This window comes from Notolepis coatsorum, assembly GCF_963971535.1.
Source record: "Notolepis coatsorum genome assembly, chromosome: 19".
Taxonomy (NCBI): Eukaryota; Metazoa; Chordata; class Actinopteri; order Aulopiformes; family Paralepididae; genus Notolepis; species Notolepis coatsorum.
Genome location: NC_140183.1, coordinates 2,979,161 through 3,000,716, shown reverse-complemented (window position 1 = coordinate 3,000,716; position 21,556 = coordinate 2,979,161). Strand labels below are relative to the sequence as shown.

Below are 21,556 nucleotides of genomic sequence, written 5' to 3'. Positions count from 1 at the left end.
AAACGTAGAGAAACGTCAGACGTACTTCGAGATACTTCCGCATAGCCCTGCCACAGGACTATTACGTCAGACGTACTTCGAGATACTTCCGCATAGCCCTGTCACAGGGCGGAAGTACCAATCTGGACCTCGAGGCTCCGAGGTTGCAGCTCGACCCTACTCTTGAAAAGGGTCCTCGAACATAGATATCTGTCCTCGAACGCACCCATCACGTGTGACGCCCCTGTCACGTGGTACAAATCATCCAATCGGACCGCAGCTCTGTGAGAGTGGCTGGTTTGAAAAAGTGCCGCAGTCTGAGTCAGTTGACTTGACTGTCGTCCCACAATAAACACGAACGTTGGAGTATCTGAAAAACATCAACACCGTGAGTTTTGTCTATCAGTGCGAGTTGAAATATAGTTTATTATTGCGTTTTCTTCCGTTTAGATTCGTCCAACTTTAGATTTTCAGACGTTGCGAGTGACTGGTAAGCTAGCTAACGTTAGCTGGATATCTAACGGTGCTAACAGTTAGCTGCTAACAGACGATGCTAACAACAACAAACAGCCGACAATAAGACATCTGTATATTATTGTGTTATTATGTTGAAGTTACTAATGTTGGCCTGGTTGTAATGTATTATGGTTTGGTTATGGTATGAGCTAGCTGCTAACTAGCATTCGTTACTAATCATTTGATTTGGTTCTTCCTATATGATGGGAGCCCAGTCTGTCGCGCATGATTGTGTTTGTGATTGATTGAAAACTTTATTAACAGATTGCAGAATGGCTACAGTACACTACGGCTCAATACACACAATTGTTAAGGGGATGCAGACCAGAGAAAGACTTTCGTCTTGTTTACATCAGGGTCCCCCATTTTCAATTCATCATAACATGACATACACGACATACAGATAGACAGTACTGCTACATCTATACATTGATTTGCAAATACAGTACTGTTTGTGATACAAGAAGAGTCCAGAAAAGAGAGTATATACATTTGACGTAGAAACTGTACATTGAGGGAGGTTTGGTAGGGTGGGTGGGTGGGGGACACTGTACAACCAAAACTGTACATTGGAATATTGACAAGACCATACTTGGTCATTTACTGTACATTGGAGGGGGTTGTGTTAGGACATTTACAGGGGCCAGTTTCGAATTTGAGAGTGGTTTTGAAAGTGGTTAGTGATTCACATTCCTTTACAGCTTTGGGTAGGGCGTTCCACATTGATGTGGCATACTTGCGAAACGTGTTTAGTCCCTTGTTTGAGCCGAATCTGGGTTTAACATGATTTGTGGAGCTCCCTCTGGTGTTGTGGTCGTGGTATTCACTGACCTTTGGGAAGTATTTTGACATGTACATGGGTACCTTAGTCGTATAGTGTATCTTGTAGACTAGGCCCATTGCAAGTTGCTGTACTCTGTCGTCTACTCTAAGCCATCCTAGGTTGTCAAAGTGGGCAGGGGTGAGGTGGGTTCTAGGAGTAAGGTCAAGCAGTAGTCTGACCAGTTTGTTTTGAGATGTTTGTAATTTTGTTTTTAGCGTCTTTGAGGTGCTTTGGTACCATGAGGTGCAAGCATAGTCGTAGTACCCTTGAATGAGTGCTCCTGCCAGTCTTCAGTCGTCAGAAGGTGAAACCAAACAACCTGATTGATTGCTTGATTGAACATTTTATTTAACAGATTGCAGAATGGGGGACCCTGATCATGTAAACAAGACGAAAGTCTTTCTCTGGTCTCTCTGCATCCCCTTAACAATTGTTTGTATTGAGCCGTACTGTATTGTACCCATTCTGCAATCTGTTAAATAAAGTCATCAATCAATCAAACTAAGACTACAAACATCACAACAAGTTCAAGTTTCTTTATTAGTTGTCATACAAAAATACAGAATACTTTTATATGGAATGCTTTTTTCTGTTCTGCTCCTGAGTGTGCTAGATACCAAATAAAATAGATAAGTATAAAATAGAAGTCAAGAGTACGTAACAAGTGTAAACAAATGTGTAAAAGTATTCAATATACATAATACAGAGTAGAAAAATGAGTAACTGAGTTACAATACAATATACAGTACAATGCATAAATGGGATGAGGTACAACGTAGGGTAAGGTGCAATGCTGAGGTATGAGTTGTAGTGCAAATCTCTTTACCAATAAATATAAAGTGGGTGCTACAGTGAGTTGTTACATTTACATTTAGTCATTTAGCTGATGCTTTTATCCAAAGCGACTTACAAGTTCTGTACGACAAGTCATCAGGAAGGGCACAACTCTCAGCTGAGTAACAATGTTCATCAAAGTGTTGAGTGCTACAGTGAGTGTAGGTTAGTTTATTAGGACAAGTGCATGACAGTACTTAGTTAGGGTTAGATTTTTTTCCTTTTTAAATTTTTTCAATTTCAGATAATGGTTGAAGAAGTGCGTCTTTAGTCGACGCCGGCGAAAGTTGTTTATTTAAAGTGAGCATGTGGATGTGTGTGCTGTGAGTGTATTTGGTGGTTTGTTACATAGTGTTATTGTCGTTGAGCATCCTGATGGCCTGGGGATAGAAGCTCCTTCTGAGTCTCTGCTTGCCATGAGACTCCGGTATCGCTTGCCTGACCGCAGCAGTTCAAAGAGGCAGTTGTTTGGGTGGCTAGAGTCTTTGATTATTCTCTTAGCCTTACCCATGCAACGCTTGTTGTAAATGTCTTTAAGAGTGGGAAGCCCCCCTCCAATTGTGTGTTCGGCTGAACGGGCCACTCTCTGTAGTCTGCTACGGTCTTGTGCAGTGCTATTCCCAAACCAGGAGGAGGTGATATTGCCAGTCAGGATGCTCTCTATTGTGCATGAGTAGAAGTTCTTAAGGATCTTCTGACTCACTTTGAACTTCCTTAGGCACCTAAGTAGAGGCGTTGCCGTGCCTTCTTGACTACACTGTCAATGTGTGTTGTCCATGTCAAGTCCTCGTATGTGGACTCCGAGGTACTTAAAAGTAAAACTGTTCACTCTCTCGACTGGTGCCCCCTCGATGCTGAGGGGGCTGTAGTCCCTGAGGGTTAAAAAAAATTCCAGGGCTTTTTTGCCCCCCTTAATTGATTTTTGCAGGGACTTTTTTTGTATTTTGGGGGCACTGAACTTTTATGATGAAAAAGGTTATTAAACATCCTTATCATTTAAAAAATACAACTCAATTAATGACCTCATTTTGTGGCTGCGGCTGTCCTGGTGGTGCAAAGCGCGTATGTCATAAATGTCTAGGTGAATTGAAAATGGGGGACCCTGATGTAAACAAGACAATGTATTTTTCTGGTCTGCATCCCCTTAACAATTGTTTGTTGAGTCGTACTGTATTGTGCCCATTCTGCAATCTGTTAATAAAGTTTTCAATCAATCAATTAGATGACCCGTCAGTCTAACGTCAACTATCCCTCACGTCAGATGGAGGAAGAGGAGCACTCTCTCTCCGACAGAGAGCAGAAGTTTGCAATGCTTCAACAAACGCTCAACAAGATGAGAAGAAATTTCAACGAAGGTAACACAATCCTGTCCACTCAAACATGTGCTTTTTATGGTTAACTCCTCTTGGAGGCATGACTTTGACTATACAGATTATTAGTGCAGAACAGTCATCAGAGCATATTTTTCACATTCTTCCCCTGGAGAGGGAGACCTTCTCTGCCGAAGTTGCCAGATCTCGTGAGAGAAACTATCAACCAAATCTATTAGGGGTAGGGGTGGGAATCGCCAGAGACCTCACGATACGATACTATCGCGATACTTGCGTCACGATACGATAGTATCGCAATACTAAATATATCACGATACGTTGAGTATTGTGAATAATTTTTATTTTCATTACCTTTTTTCAACTGCAAAGTAAAACTTTGTCAACATGTTTTATCTAATCAAATAAAGTTCAGTCTGTTCATCTCACTAGGCTTGGGCGGTATAATTTTTTTCATACCGTCATACCTTGCTGACATAATACCCCTGTATACGGTATATGACTGTATGACTTTCATTTTCATCAGCGGGGGGGGGGGGGGGGGCGGAGCTAACAATATACTTGTTATCACCATACATAACACTTATATTGAAACACGTTGAGATAGGGCTGGGCGATAAAACGATAACGATAACTATCGCAATAAATTATTTCCTCGAAATAAACATGAAACGTGGTTGCAAAGTTTCGATATATTGATTTTCCAAGCTTGGATATCAGCACACGCACTAACAACCAATCAGTGAAGGAGATGGCCGACAGTGAAGGAGACCCGCGGTGCACCTCTGGGTAGAGAGGTAGGACTCTAGTAGTAAACAAGGCTGGCTAGGATAACTAGCTTGCACGGCGCGATTTTATATATTTACGTGCAGAGTATGTGTGTTGCGTGAATTCTGAGGCCACGTTTATAGTAGTGTGGGGTATACAGTGGACGTCGTTTCAATATATTGGGGCGGAAGAGAGTATTTTAGGGTAATATCTAGTACATTTGTCATGAGATACTCCGCTTAGAAACAACAGGCTGGCTAGGATAACTAGCTTGCACGGCACTATTTTATATATTTACGTGCCGAGTATGTGTGTTGCGTGAATTCTGAGGCCACGTTTATAGTAGTGTGGGGTATACAGTGGACGTCGTTTCAATATATTGGGGCGGAAGAGAGTATTTTAGGGTAATATCTAGTATATTGTCATGAGATACTCCGCTTGTCGGCTAACTGCTAACGTGCGCGGACTGATGACGACATCAACATTCGCAGCAGCAAAACAAGTCTATTATATATATCTATGCTATTAATAGCCCGTCCATCGCCGCCGGGCATAAGAAGTTAATTAAACTTGACAGACATTATATCGACGATAATTATCGATATCGAGTTATATGAAAATAATTTTATCGCGATAACGTTTTTGGCCATATCGCCCAGCCCTACGTTGAGATTAGGGCCGTTCTTTCAACCTGAAAGTGCACTTTCTTCAACCTCGAAGTAAACAAATCACAGAACGGTAGCCAGTTAGTAGGTATCAATGTGAGCTCCCGGAACGGTAGCTAGTTAGTTAGCACCATCCAGGTATCAACGTGAGCTCCTGGGACGGTAGCTAGTTAGTTAGCACCATCCAGGTATCAACGTGAGCTCCCGGGACGGTAGCCAGTTAGTTAGCACCATCCAGGTATCAACGTGAGCTCCCGGGACGGTAGCTAGTTAGTTAGAACCATCCAGGTATCAACGTGAGCTCCCGGGATGGTAGCTAGTTAGTTAGCACCATCCAGGTATCAACGTGAGCTCCCGGGACGGTAGCCAGTTAGTTAGCACCATCCAGGTATCAACGTGAGCTCCCGGGACGGTAGCTAGTTAGCTAGCACCATCCAGGTATCAGCGTGAGCTCCCGGGACGGTAGCTAGTTAGTTAGCACCATCCAGGTGTCAACGTGAGCTCCCGGGACAGTAGCTAGTTAGTTAGCACCATCCAGGTATCAACGTGAGCTCCCGGGACGGTAGCCAGTTACCCCGCACCATCCAGGTATCGACGTGAGCTCCCGGGACGGTAGCTAGTTAGTTGGCACCATCCAGGTATCAACGTGAGCTCCCGGGACGGTAGCTAGTTAGTTAGCACCATCCAGGTATCGACGTGAGCTCCCGGGACGGTAGCTAGTTAGTTAGCACCATCCAGGTATCAACGTGAGCTCCCGGGACCGTAGCTAGTTAGTTAGCACCATCCAGGTATCAAAGTGAGCTCCCGGGACAGTAGCTAGTTAGTTAGCACCATCCAGGTATCAACGTGAGCTTCCGGGACGGTAGCTAGTTAGTTAGCACCATCCAGGTATCAACGTGAGCTCCCGGGACGGTAGCTAGTTAGTTAGCACCATCCAGGTATCAACGTGAGCTCCCGGGACGGTAGCTAGTTAGTTAGCACCATCCAGGTATCAACGTGAGCTCCCGGGACGGTAGCTAGTTGGTTAGCGCCATCCAGGTAACAACGTGAGCTCCCGGGACGGTAGCTAGTTAGTTAGCGCCATCCAGGTATCAACGTGAGCTCCCGGGACGGTAGCTAGTTAGTTAGCACCATCCAGGTATCAACGTGAGCTCCCGGGACGGTAGCCAGTTACCCCGCACCATCCAGGTATCAACGTGAGCTCCCGGGACTGTAGCTAGTTAGTTAGCACCATCCAGGTATCAACGTGAGCTCCCGGGACAGTAGCTAGTTAGTTAGCACCATCCAGGTATCAACGTGAGCTCCCGGGACGGTAGCCAGTTACCCCGCACCATCCAGGTATCAACGTGAGCTCCCGGGACGGTAGCTAGTTAGTTAGCACCATCCAGGTATCAACGTAAGCTCCTGGGACGGTAGCTAGTTAGTTAGCACCATCCAGGTATCAACGTGAGCTCCCAGGACTGTTAGCTAGTTAGTTAGCACCATCCAGGTATCAACGTGAGCTCCCCGGACGGTAGCTAGTTAGTTAGCACCATCCAGGTATCAACGTGAGCTCCCGGGACGGTAGCTAGTTAGTTAGCACCATCCAGGTATCAACGTGAGCTCCCGGGACGGTAGCTAGTTAGTTAGGCAAAGTAAAATATATTGTTGGTTTCCTGTTGGTTGTCAGTTTGGCCATGGGTAGGTAGGGAATTTATTTTTTTATTTTATTCTTTCCCACGGCGACTATGGATAGGGAATTTCTTTATTTAATTAAAATGTTCACAACAACATGGATGCATGTACTCTGCCAGCATGTTTAATATCCATAATACTATGAAACTTTATTCAAATTTTATTTATTTTTTTTTATTTTTTTTACTAATTTGTTTTAAAAACTCATAAAATATATTGGGTCGCACCTAAATCGGCAGGGTCGGTCGGCAACCGGAAACCAACTATTAATTTAGTTAGGCCTTAGCACCATCCAGGTATCAACGTGAGCTCCCGGGACGGTAGCCAGTTAGTTGGCACCATCCAGGTACTACTATAACGTTAGCTCCCAGTCCTGGGCCAGAACGATAGCCACGTAACCCTCTGCTGGTGCGTGCTGTGCACTATAATCAACTCAGTGTCAGTGTAATAGCAGTCTGTGACGTCACGGTATTGAGAATCATACCGGTGGGATCTCGAAATACCCTGGTATACCGTCATACCGCCCAAGCCTACATCTCACTTCAATCATTTTTATTGCAGAACATGGTATTTTCTCAAGCAGACGGATGTCAACAAACACTGTAATCTGTGTTGCATGTACCTGACAAACTGAACTGTTTGTATTACATATTCCAACTTAACTGAATGCACACGTGTGTGTGTGGACTACTGTACTATTACAGGTATTGAAATGAACAATGCAACTTCCTTATACAAAAAAAAATATATATATATATATATTTTTTTATGAATAATTAAATATCGATACTTGGCTTCCCTGTATCGATACAGTATCGCCACGCAAAGTATCGCGATACTACCACGTATCGATTCCCCCCCCCCACCCCTAATTAGGGGTGTAACGAATACGATGCATTGATTAATCGAAATGCATAGATTCTAATGTGTTCTATTCGATGCATTGATTTGAATGTTAATCGATTATAATCGAAATTAAAAAAATTATTATATATTTTTAAAATGTTTTTATTTACCTATAGTCCATTCATGCTGAGTGAATCAGTTCCCCCAGCCACATTTGTGTATTCAATTTTTTTTGGGGAATTAATTGATAGAAAATGTATCGAATCGAATCGTGGTCAAATGAAGAGATTTCATGATGCATTGAATCGTTGCCTGAAGAATCGTAATCGAATCGTTGTGAGGTTGAATCGTTACACCCTAAAATCTATAGAAGCAAGCCATAAAGCGACCTTACCTACCACAATATGAGAGGGGCCACTTGATCAATTTATATAAATATAATAAATGCATATCTTTTTGTTTTGCATTTGCAACCAATACTGTAACTTTCAGTCATTACATGTATATTTTTTTTTGATCCACTTTTTCTCCCATTTTTCTATATTTTTCTCCCATCCCAATTTTGTATCATCCAATTCAACCCTCCCCTGTCACGAACGCTGTTTCTTGCCTCCCACAAGCCGGCTGCAATGTGGACTAAGTCATACATAGCACAAGTCCCCTCCGGTACTTGAGGTAACAGCAGTCGCATCTTTTCACCTGCGCAGCTCCATCTCTCAGTGGCGAGGAGTAACGCGTGGGAGGCTCACGCTGCCCCCGACACTTCCTGATTCTACTGCGCAGGCGCACCAACCGACCTGTAGGAGTCGCTGTCCACAACGCCCGATCCCCACCCATCAGTTTCCCACCCTCTAATACTGCCAATTGTATTAGTACGGACGACCAGCCAAATTGAAAACAATGTGGAGAGCTGGATTCGAACACGCGAACCCAGCGTCTCCACATTGGTGGCGAGTGCCTTGCCCACTACACCACCTAGCCGCCCTTCATTACATGTATATTTAAGTCAAAACAATTTGTACGTAGGAAAACACATGATGCCGCAATCACTCAAGTCCTGTAAATAAATAGTCAGATAGCTTTAGCTGTGATTCACGTTGGCAGTCGACAACTAAAAACAATAAAAAAGGATAAGGATATCTTTTATTAATCCCTCACGGGGAAATTTCAGAGGTTAAAGGTTAAGTGGTTCACATTTGCAGAGAGTATAGTGGAGAGAATGGAGGAGGTACATTCCCCCACTTTTCTCAAATCATATTGGTCCAAAAGACATCAAAGTGTAGACTGCAGTAATGGCTATTCACCCAGAGAATAAGCACACAAACATGCTTGTCTGGCTCTTAACAGGACTGGCCTCTGAAGGGTGCAAAGTGGGTGCAAGTGGCCTCTGAAGGGGGCAAAGTGTACTGTATGGAACATAGTCTACATACGGAAGCAAGCCAAAATAAGCAACTACACTTTATAAACAACCTTGAAAAAAAATGCAACCAGTGACTACCAATACCATTCTCCTTTATTTATTTTTTAACCAATATCATTCTCCTTCATACTTTTTTATTAAAATGTTTTTACCTTGCACGTATGGCCGTGAAACGGGTCTTAAATTCTATTCAAAATTGTTTTAAAAAGTCGTAAATGTAACTTGTTGAAACCTGCAGGAACCCTGGATGGAGACATGAGCAGAGACGGCGTTCCGGCTGAGATAAATGGGAATCTCTCTGGTTCTGTTCAGAATCACGAAAAGATCACACATCTCACAGGTAAAAATTTACATATTTATAGAAATTCCAAATGTAATCCCGTCCCGCCCCCTGCCGTTGATTTTTTATTCCTGTGCCGCTCATTTGATTGCTCGTGAAATTTGATTTCAGAGTAGGTATGATGAAATGAATTGGCAATCAGTAGAATTGCATGCAACCAAATAATACCACATCTTGAGTGAAGTGAAAATGGATGACGAGCTTTGAAAAGGGAGACACAGGTGCGCTTGATTTCCATCACAGGCCAGTTTAATCGCACCTAGAAGAGGCAGATGGCCAAAATTAATTGATAAGTGAATTCAGTCTGGGGGCCGGCTAAACATGCCAGATGGGCTGCATTTGGCCCACAGGTCTCGCGTTTGACTCGGATTCAGATTACTTTATTCACCATTTTGCAGAACAAATGTAGAGCCATATGAAATCCGTTTTATTATTTTCCAAATTCCATTTTTTTCCGTTTTAATATTTCAGAATTCTGTATTTTGCCTTTTATGCTCATTTTACCATCAGAAATAGTGTCTAATAAGTGGGAATGAATAAATGTCCACAATTGACTAAGATGTAACAGTCCATTTAATGTTTTTAAGTGCTGCAACTCAGAAATACAGTTCAATTTTACACAATATTTTTCAATTAATATTGTGACAAAATAAAAATACATATTTCAAGTGTAAACAATAGATACAGCTAGCTACTACTGACATTATCACAATGACAATGTCAGTAACCTAGCTATATCTATTATATTGTGATGAAATATAGTAATGCATAATTTAGGCACCTTTAGTTTAGTTTATTTCGTTTATAAAGGACAGTGTATAATGGCAATCGTTTGCATTAAACAAATGGATGGGTGCACTAGATTTAGCAAGAAGCTATCATTTCCATCTATAGTCCTATGTACTGTAACGTTTCATAGCTATTTAAGTTTATTTAGATTATAAAGGGCAGTGTATAATGACAATCGTTTGCATTAAACAAATGGATGGGTGCACCAGATTTAGCTAGAACTTCTAGAAGCTATCATTTCCATAGATAGTCCTATAACGTTACATAGCTATTTAAGTGTATTTAGTTTATAAAGGGCAGTGTATAATGACAATCGTTTGCATTAAACAAATGGATGGGTGCACTAGATTTAGCTAGAAGCTAAACGTCCTAACGTTATAGCTATTTAATCACAATAGTGAATTAGTGTTTTTGCGGGTCCAGTCCACGGAACGTTGACAGAATTAGCAAAACACCTTATCACCGGAGGCATAAAAGTCATTAGGATACTGTTCTGCTCTGAATTGAGGGCTTATTGTGGAATTGTTTAGCTTCTTGACGATGTTAACACTGAAGCAGCCAGACGCTTGAGCACCGCGGCTGTGTTGTGTGTAACACGCTGTAAAGTCCCCGCCTCCCCGGTCGCGTGTGCACCAAACGTTCCACCCAAAAACGAAATTTCAGTCCAGATTAGGCCAAATTCTGCAATATTCCACGTTTTGCAGTTGATTCCATTTTTATTGGTTAATTCCGCGATTCCGTCCGCGATTCCGTGAACGCGGATTTCATATGGCTCTAAACAAATGGAACGTGATTTGACGTTTACAGTGCATGCTTTTATTTTTTTTCACAATTGAGAACAATACAACAGTAAATAAATTTTTTTTTTTTTTGATCCACTTTTTCTCCCATTTTTCTATATTTTCTCCCATCCCAATTTCGTATCATCCAATTCAACCCTCCCCTGTCACGAACGCTGTTTCTTGCCTCCCACAAGCCGGCTGCAATGTGGACTAAGTCATACATAGCACAAGTCCCCTCCGGTACTTGAGGTAACAGCAGTCGCATCTTTTCACCTGCGCAGCTCGACCTCTCAGTGTCGAGGAGTAACGCGTGGGAGGCTCACGCTGCCCCCGACACTTCCTGATTCTACTGCGCAGGCGCACCAACCGACTTGTAGGAGTCGCTTGTTCACAACGTTCGATCCCCACCCTTCAGTTTTCCCTCCCCGTAATACGGCCAATGTGTATTACTGCGGACGACCAGCCAAACTGAAAAACAATGTGGAGAGCTGGATTCGAACACGCGAATCCTAGCGTCTCCACACTGGTGGCGAGTGCCTTTGACCACTACACCACCTAGCCGCCCAACAGTAAATAAATTATTATAAATAAAGTAAAGTGCCAGACAGGACAGGACAGTGAGACAACAATAAGACAGTAAAAGTGCAGTGGTTGGGGACATGGAAACAGTGCAGCACAAAGTTCAAGTCCAGAAGTCCTGCCCTAGCAGCTCGCCATAGGGGGGGGGGAGCAGGGGGACACCTGACTCGTTTACCAGGCTAGCTGCTGAGGGGAAGAAACTTAGTTTATGGCGGGACTTTAATGTCTTGGGCAGCCGTAGCCGCCTGTCGTGGGGGTTTAGTGGTTTAGTTTATAATGTCTGTTCTGTAGTGATGACAAGATTAGTATTTTACAAATTAAGATGTTTTTATTGATGGAAGCAGGCACTGATATGGGACATTTGACCAAATGGGTTTTATTTCTATATATTAAAGAAAATAATAATAAAGCATAACCTGTGGGGGCGGTGGGCAAGTAATCTCTGGATTATTGAAAATCAGGGTCCACCCTCGATAGTCTCGGAGGATCTAAAGGTTAAATGAATCTTCTTGTCTTAACTCTGAAGAAGACTACCGTACTTTTCGGACTATAAGCCGCGGCTTTTTTCCCCATTTTTTGACCCTGCGGCTTATATAACGGCGCGGCTTATGTGACTCGACGTGACCAAACTCGAAAATGTAAACATCTAAATATTGCTTTTTTGACTGCATTGAAATGTTATTTATCTGTTCCCTTATTTGCTAAACTTAATACAACTTGTAAATGAGTTAATGCTTGTTATTTGTCCGACAGTATTGTGTCCCAAAGCTAATTACATATGGAAATTAAACATTAAAACACCTGCGGCTTATAGTCCAGTGCGGCTTATATATGTACACATCATTCAATTTAGCTGCTGCGGCTTATAGTCAGGTGCGGCTTATAGTGCGAAAAGTACGGTAAGTGCTTTTCCCATAATGTTGGTGTTTCTTTAAATTTGATCCATCTTTGCTAATGATTCCAATGATTACCTGACTGTTTTGTACTCTGTCCTTTTTTTTATGCAAAAAAAAAGCTGAGAAACAACTGTTCTTGAATGTTCAATAACACTAATGTTATTGCCGTTTTTCAATCGGTCAACTCCTTGAAACGGTCCTGACATCTTCTCCTCTTTTGTTGCAGATTGTCACGATCAAGACAACACGGACCATATCAACCAGATCATAGGCTCGAACTCTCCTGAAACGTGCCTCTCATATCTGACTGACATGGAACGGGGAGGGGACGTCCACTTGGATGGTGTCCACCTCACCAAGCTGCTGGACTTTTATACCAGAGTGTTCTCCAGGCTGCCACTGAGAAAGTACTGTCATAATGAGAGCTATGCCAAGATGCTGGTCAGATTTGCGGAGCTGAAAGCGTGAGTAGCCATTGACGACCGGTAACTGTGTCTTCAGACACTCTACTCTGGTTTCATATCCAGCCTGTCATTTAAATTGCTACCAAAAGTTATTCAAATTCAGTCTTGAGAGCCCATGAAATTAAATGTATAATGTGAAATACATTTTTTACACATAGTTCCCATCTAATCATTATTTAGCAATAAAATAGACAATAAATTCCTTTTTGTTTTCGTCTAAAGAAATCCATAGTTTTATCTTCCTGGAAAATGTACCTAATCTGTGAGTTAAGACACTTGTACTTGATGTCGAACACCAGGGTTGCCACGGTGATGTGAAATTTTTACACATATGATCTTTTTATTTAACCACTGAGTAGCATAGATGTTTTGCTAGGGCATTGTGTTACTTTATTGAGCATTTATCCTTGTCACTAGGGCACAAGTATCATTTGTTTTATTATAAATAATGTGCTGTGCTAGACTAGCCTGCAGCCGGATAGCTTTCTACTGAACACACAGGGAGGTTATTAGTAGGGATGTCCCGATCACGTGATCGGAGATCGGGGCCGATCACGTGATTTTCAGAAGATCGGAATCGGGGAGAAAAGATCGGGAATTATTATTATTATTATTATTTTTTTTTTTTTTACTAAACTAGTTCATAGTCTAGAATTATTCTGCACTACGCCAATTTTATATTTTATTATTTATGACTGAATGTAACTGAACTTGTGAAGCTAGTCAAGCTACCTCTGTTACTACACTACCTTTGTTATTGCACTATTCTGCACATAATTTGTTTTACTTTACATGGTTATTTTGTGGTGCACCACTGATGCTATATATTTGTTGAATATAATGGATAGTTGGATAATGTTAAATAAAAAAACAACCTTAACCTGTTCCACCCGAGGGGACCGGATCCGGTCCCAAAACGGCATCTGATCATAAATCAATATTTTTCAGTGTTGCAAAAAAATTAGCGATTTTAAAATCAAACTTATTCAAGTATTAACATCACTAACATGTCATAAAAGCATGTAGAATGTATATGATCATCACTACGTTAGTTTAGCAATAGGTTAAAAGTGCCATTAGATAGTTTTACCTATCCGCCTTTCACACTCAACCAATTGCATGCTTTGGGTCTCAAGTTACAAGACGGTATATCCGGCAAGCGTCATTTGACAGGCTGCTCCGTTTAAAAAAAAAAAAAAAAAAACTTGGACCTGTACTACATAAGTCTTCAGGCTATGGAACCGTGGTGTTTTCCAGCTCCTACCTCTATGCTGGAACTTAAAAACAGGAATCTGGCAACCACTAAACAGAAATGTGAGTACACACAATTTATTTCGGCGTGTTCAAACCTCTGTTACTCTATATTTTTTTTGCTTTAACAACTTCAGAGTGTTACCTTTCAAAAGAGACCAGGCTCATCATCATGCATGTGCTATAAGTATAAAGCTAAGCTTTGCAAAAAAAGAATGCAGTCATCAAAAACAAAAATGGCCCTGTTTTGGGGTGATGCTTAACACATTCACGGCCATTGGAATGTGGCTGGAACGCCAGCTTTCCATTACAAACTTTCACTGTGCGTCACGTTGTTTGTAGAGCTAAATCTATATTTTATATTATAGCTATGGATACAATATCATGGTAATTTGACAGTATGAACCTTCCGTTCAAGATACAAAAAAGTTTTTTTTTCCATCCATACTGTTGGATTCTCGTTATCAGCCAGTAATCACCTCGTCACCTGTGGCTCCGTGAAGTTTCGGCGGTGTGTTTATCTCTTTCTCATCGTACTAGCTGATACACGATATCTTCCCCCATTGATGCATTCGTCTCAAAGGAATTAAAGACACACTGGAAACAGGATACCTTTCCTTGGAACATTGTTTATTCTCATAAACATACTCTGTACAAGATGGAAACCGTTCTGAAAAGTCTGAAAACCCCCACCCTCTAGCTCCTGAGTTCTCCCCGTCTACGCTTAGTTTCTTAGTCTGAGTCAAACCAGAAGAACTCACAGCTATAACGTCTTTCCCCTAGCAACCGGTGGCCATCCCCGTAGCCACGCCCCTTCTCTCGTTACTAAGTGACACAACTTCCATGGCAACGGCACTCTTGTCACCTCTGACACACTTTAACGCGTCTCTAGCCGACCAGCTCTAGATGGTGACCGTGGCCCTATCTCTACCACCCTGCCTGCTCTGTTTATGGAGAGTAACACGGTCTTCCCTGTCTGCTCCCCAGCATAAAGCCTGAGTGTCAGAGTCTAACACGGTCTTCCCTGTCTGCTCCCCAGCATAAAGCCTGAGTGTCAGAGTCTAACACGGTCTTCCCTGTCTGCTCCACAGCATAAAGCCTGAGTGTCAGAGTCTAACACGGTCTTCCCTGTCTGCTCCACAGCATAAAGCCTGAGTGTCGGAGTCTAACACGGTCTTCCCTGTCTGCTCCACAGCATAAAGCCTGAGTGTCAGAGTCTAACACGGTCTTCCCTGTCTGCTCCCCAGCATAAAGCCTGAGTGTCAGAGTCTAACACGGTCTTCCCTGTCTGCTCCCCAGCATAAAGCCTGAGTGTCAGAGTCTAACACGGTCTTCCCTGTCTGCTCCACAGCATAAAGCCTGAGTGTCGGAGTCTAACACGGTCTTCCCTGTCTGCTCCCCAGCATAAAGCCTGAGTGTCAGAGTCTAACACGGTCTTCCCTGTCTGCTCCCCAGCATAAAGCCTGAGTGTCAGAGTCTAACACGGTCTTCCTTGTCTGCTCCCCAGCATAAAGCCTGAGTGTCAGAGTCTAACACGGTCTTCCCTGTCTGCTCCACAGCATAAAGCCTGAGTGTCAGAGTCTAACACGGTCTTCCCTGTCTGCTCCACAGCATAAAGCCTGAGTGTCGGAGTCTAACACGGTCTTCCCTGTCTGCTCCCCAGCATAAAGCCTGAGTGTCGGAGTCTAACACGGTCTTCCCTGTCTGCTCCCCAGCATAAAGCCTGAGTGTCGGAGTCTAACACGGTCTTCCCTGTCTGCTCCCCAGCATAAAGCCTGAGTGTCGGAGTCTAACACGGTCTTCCCTGTCTGCTCCACAGCATAAAGCCTGAGTGTCGGAGTCTAACACGGTCTTCCCTGTCTGCTCCCCAGCATAAAGCCTGAGTGTCGGAGTCTAACACGGTCTTCCCTGTCTGCTCCACAGCATAAAGCCTGAGTGTCAGAGTCTAACACGGTCTTCCCTGTCTGCTCCACAGCATAAAGCCTGAGTGTCAGAGTCTAACACGGTCTTCCCTGTCTGCTCCCCAGCATAAAGCCTGAGTGTCAGAGTCTAACACGGTCTTCCCTGTCTGCTCCACAGCATAAAGCCTGAGTGTCAGAGTCTAACACGGTCTTCCCTGTCTGCTCCACAGCATAAAGCCTGAGTGTCGGAGTAGATGTCTGCTGTCATTGACAGATATTCACATTATATACACATTGAAAAAACAGTGCTATTCTTTCAATACGTTCCCGTTTTATACCGTGGTGAATATGAGTGTTATTTCGGGGCTAATTCCTGTGAGGCTATTTATAAGCCGTGATGTGTATTATACCAAATCCATTGGCGTTTTGTCCCTACACACGCTACAGTTAAAAAATCAAATGCATATGAATGATGGGTATTATGTTTCATCATGGGGGTCGTTTCTGATGAATTGATTGCCAATAACGGCATTCGTTATTACCACAACATACGCGGATCAGGGGGATGGCTATGAAATCCTTGCACGATCGAGCTGAAATTGACGTTAAATTGTCCTTACCTGTGGCCGGTCGGATTCCAAAAAGAATATTCCAATTATTTGATTGGTATCTGGTAGATCATTTGGCCCACGATATAACCCACCACAGCGTGGTGAGTTGGGGGTCCCAAGGGCTATTCAATGCGATCGGGTGAAGCCATAGGTTCACGTTAGTAGAAAAGTCCGCCCGGAGGAATTTCATAGACTCACAGCCCCATACACAGAGTCTCGAAGGAAGTGCAACAGGCGGCGGTATTGGACTTTTGCGATCTCAGACTCATTCCCTATGGTAACACAGGCTGCCTGGATGGATAATGAATGGAAATGGCGAATAAAAGAAATAACGATCAAATAAAGAGTATACTCGTCGTTGGCAGGGAATGAGTTAAGAGGTTAAGGAATCATAGTTATTATAGGAGGGCAGGTGAGCTGGAAGCTCAGCAGGCTGTAGTAAAGATGTCTGATCATGGTGTCTCTTCTGTTATCAACTGTCAGTTTTGTGATAAATATTGAATCTTCTTCCTTTTCTTCCGTTAGACTCCAAGATGTCGCCGAGGCAGAAACCAACTTCAACGTGGCGAGATCTCACAGCCAGCGTTTTGCCTTTGTCCACGTTGCCCACGCTCAGTTTGAACATTCTCACGGTACTAGAGAGAGAGATGCACAACATGACCTTTTGTGTACGAAGTAACATCATGCTCTCATTGCACACGACTTGACGCCTGGTGGATCGGTCTGTGTTTCCCCCCCCCTCTGCTTTCTCCTCTCTTCATCAGGCAACACAAAGAAGGGTATTTCCATCCTGCAGGTGGCTCTCGAACGGAACGCTAAACCCAGAGAACTGCTGGAAGTGGCCCTGCAGAGCCTTCAGTCAGGAAACGCACAACCCTCCTGTTCTGAGGATAAAGAGAACGTCTCGGGTCAGTATCTATGCAGCCTAGTTTCAATGTCATGATATTATAGCAGCCTAGTTCCAGTGTCATGTTATTATAGCAGCCTAGTTCCAGTGTTATGTTATTATAGCAGCCTAGTTCCACTGTTATGTTATTATAGCAGCCTAGTTCCAGTGTCATGTTATTATAGCAGCCTAGTTCCACTGTTATGTTATTATAGCAGCCTAGTTCCACTGTTATGTTATTATAGCAGCCTAGTTCCACTGTTATGTTATTATAGCAGCCTAGTTCCACTGTCATGTTATTATAGCAGCCTAGTTCCAGTGTTATGTTATTATAGCAGCCTAGTTCCAGTGTTATGTTATTATAGCAGCCTAGTTCCAGTGTCATGTTATTATAGCAGCCTAGTTCCAGTGTTATGTTATTATAGCAGCCTAGTTCCACTGTTATGTTATTATAGCAGCCTAGTTCCACTGTTATGTTATTATAGCAGCCTAGTTCCAGTGTCATGTTGTTATAGCAGCCTAGTTCCAGTGTCATGTTATTATAGTTCCACTGTCATGTTATTATAGCAGCCTAGTTCCAGTGTCATGTTGTTATAGCAGCCTAGTTCCAGTGTCATGTTATTATAGCAGCCTAGTTCCAGTGTCATGTTATTATAGCAGCCTAGTTCCACTGTTATGTTATTATAGCAGCCTAGTTCCAGTGTCATGTTATTATAGCAGCCTAGTTCCAGTGTCATGTTATTATAGCAGCCTAGTTCCAGTGTCATGTTATTATAGCAGCCTAGTTCCAGTGTCATGTTATTATAGCAGCCTAGTTCCAGTGTCATGTTATTATAGCAGCCTAGTTCCAGTGTCATGTTGTTATAGCAGCCTAGTTCCAGTGTCATGTTATTATAGCAGCCTAGTTCCACTGTCATGTTATTATAGCAGCCTAGTTCCAGTGTTATGTTATTATAGCAGCCTAGTTCCAGTGTCATGTTATTATAGCAGCCTAGTTCCAGTGTCATGTTATTATAGCAGCCTAGTTCCAGTGTTATGTTATTATAGCAGCCTAGTTCCAGTGTTATGTTATTATAGCAGCCTAGTTCCAGTGTCATGTTATTATAGCAGCCTAGTTCCACTGTTATGTTATTATAGCAGCCTAGTTCCAGTGTCATGTTATTATAGCAGCCTAGTTCCAGTGTCATGTTGTTATAGCAGCCTAGTTCCAGTGTCATGTTATTATAGCAGCCTAGTTCCAGTGTCATGTTATTATAGCAGCCTAGTTCCAGTGTTATGTTATTATAGCAGCCTAGTTCCAGTGTCATGTTATTATAGCAGCCTAGTTCCACTGTCATGTTATTATAGCAGCCTAGTTCCAGTGGCATGTTATTATAGCAGCCTAGTTCCAGTGTCATGTTATTATAGCAGCCTAGTTCCAGTGTTATGTTATTATAGCAGCCTAGTTCCACTGTTATGTTATTATAGCAGCCTAGTTCCAGTGTCATGTTATTATAGCAGCCTAGTTCCAGTGTTATGTTATTATAGCAGCCTAGTTCCACTGTTATGTTATTATAGCAGCCTAGTTCCAGTGTTATGTTATTATAGCAGCCTAGTTCCACTGTCATGTTGTTATAGCAGCCTAGTTCCACTGTTATGTTATTATAGCAGCCTAGTTCCAGTGTCATGTTATTATAGCAGCCTAGTTCCAGTGTCATGTTGTTATAGCAGCCTAGTTCCAGTGTCATGTTATTATAGCAGCCTAGTTCCACTGTTATGTTATTATAGCAGCCTAGTTCCAGTGTCATGTTATTATAGCAGCCTAGTTCCAGTGTTATGTTATTATAGCAGCCTAGTTCCAGTGTTATGTTATTATAGCAGCCTAGTTCCAGTGTTATGTTATTATAGCAGCCTAGTTCCAGTGTTATGTTATTATAGCAGCCTAGTTCCACTGTCATGTTATTATAGCAGCCTAGTTCCAGTGTTATGTTATTATAGCAGCCTAGTTCCACTGTCATGTTATTATAGCAGCCTAGTTCCACTGTTATGTTATTATAGCAGCCTAGTTCCACTGTTATGTTATTATAGCAGCCTAGTTCCAGTGTTATGTTATTATAGCAGCCTAGTTCCAGTGTTATGTTATTATAGCAGCCTAGTTCCAGTGTTATGTTATTATAGCAGCCTAGTTCCAGTGTCATGTTATTATAGCAGCCTAGTTCCAGTGTCATGTTATTATAGCAGCCTAGTTCCAGTGTCATGTTATTATAGCAGCCTAGTTCCAGTGTCATGTTATTATAGCAGCCTAGTTCCACTGTCATGTTATTATAGCAGCCTAGTTCCAGTGTTATGTTATTATAGCAGCCTAGTTCCAGTGTCATGTTGTTATAGCAGCCTAGTTCCAGTGTCATGTTATTATAGCAGCCTAGTTCCACTGTTATGTTGTTATAGCAGCCTAGTTCCAGTGTCATGTTATTATAGCAGCCTAGTTCCAGTGTCATGTTATTATAGCAGCCTAGTTCCACTGTCATGTTATTATAGCAGCCTAGTTCCAGTGTTATGTTATTATAGCAGCCTAGTTCCAGTGTCATGTTGTTATAGCAGCCTAGTTCCAGTGTCATGTTATTATAGCAGCCTAGTTCCACTGTTATGTTGTTATAGCAGCCTAGTTCCAGTGTCATGTTATTATAGCAGCCTAGTTCCAGTGTCATGTTATTATAGCAGCCTAGTTCCAGTGTCATGTTATTATAGCAGCCTAGTTCCACTGTCATGTTATTATAGCAGCCTAGTTCCAGTGTCATGTTATTATAGCAGCCTAGTTCCAGTGTTATGTTATTATAGCAGCCTAGTTCCAGTGTCATGTTGTTATAGCAGCCTAGTTCCACTGTCATGTTATTAAACACAGCTGGATAATGAAATTGCACTCTTACTCCATATGCATACAATTTTATTATGGGACCCAGAAGAAACATTGGTGAAATAAAACTGACTTGACCTTAGGAACTTTACCTCGGTGTGCATTCCTCCCCTGCATGTATTAACCTCTTAACGTGCAACGCCCCGCCCCAGGCCCTCTTGAGGACGATTTGCCCACCGGCGCAACACGCCACTTTGGTGACCTCTAGCGGCTCGGGTGTGCATATTTTTTAATACAATATATATATAATTAAAGCTCTATCTGTCCATTGCCATTCCAGGCGACAAAATCCGTTCATCGGTTTTCGAGTTGCATGCCGATATGTGAGGCGTGCGCCGAAGTACACGGCAGACTTTTAATTTTTTCAAATACCACTCATCATTTGGCGATCTTGAAATTTTTTGAAAAGAGTTGTAACCCATGAGTGTGGCTTTCCAATGATACCCCACGTGGGAATGAGTGAATCAGGGATCTATGTGAAAAGTCACGAGCGCAAACGGGAAGAGACATTTTCGCTGAATGCATTGGAGTCAATGAGGAAATGGTTTTCGGCAGACCTTTTTATTTAAATTTTTTAACCAAAATTGCTCCTAATCACTCATTTCTGAATGGATTTTTATGAAATGTGGACATGTACTATACAAGACTTCAGGCTATCGACAGGGTGTTTTCTTTTCAGCCATACCATTTCCCCCCCCCCCGATATACTACTTCTGGATATTGCAACTACTACAGAAAAACATGAGTAACGTGTAACAAACTTCAGAATGTCATCTTTCAAAAGAGACCAGGCTCATGCATGTGTGCTATAAGTATAAAGTATAGTATTTTGGCTTGGAAAAAAAGTATGCAGTCCTCAAGTTCAAGTTAAAAAATTGCCATTTTTGGGGGGCGCCTGTTAAGAGGTTAAACACAGTTGGCCCCCGGAGGACTGGCCTACAATAGCTAATGTCCCCGACTGACTGACTAACTGACTGGGTCCGTTACCAAGCCGGCGTACGCCTGTGGTGCACCGAGTAGAGAGTTTGTACACTATTTGACACAAACACCACAACCATTATGGTCCAATGTCCATACAAACACCACAGCATTATGGTCCAATGTCCATACAAACACCACGACCATTATGGTCCAATGTCCATACAAACACCACGACCATTATGGTCCAATGTCCATACAAACACCACGACCATTATGGTCCAATGTCCATACAAACACCATGACTATTATGGTCCAATGTCCATACAAACACCACAACCATTATGGTCCAATGTCCATACAAACACCATGACCATTATGGTCCAATGTCCA

General features: G+C 42.5%; 1 protein-coding gene across 1 annotated transcript in view; it reads left to right on the top strand.

The window, feature by feature from the left end:
- The first annotated feature begins 280 nt into the window (after positions 1-280).
- The window catches only part of ttk (ttk protein kinase), a 61,158-nt gene continuing 39,882 nt past the window's right edge, over positions 281-21,556 (top strand). Inside the window, exons 1-6 of the mRNA XM_084336913.1 lie at positions 281-367; positions 3,414-3,507; positions 9,092-9,193; positions 12,466-12,703; positions 16,992-17,098; positions 17,231-17,374. Coding sequence (XP_084193039.1) covers positions 3,414-3,507; positions 9,092-9,193; positions 12,466-12,703; positions 16,992-17,098; positions 17,231-17,374 — 685 coding nt within the window. The 5' untranslated portion in view covers positions 281-367. The remainder of the gene's footprint in view (positions 368-3,413; positions 3,508-9,091; positions 9,194-12,465; positions 12,704-16,991; positions 17,099-17,230; positions 17,375-21,556) is intronic.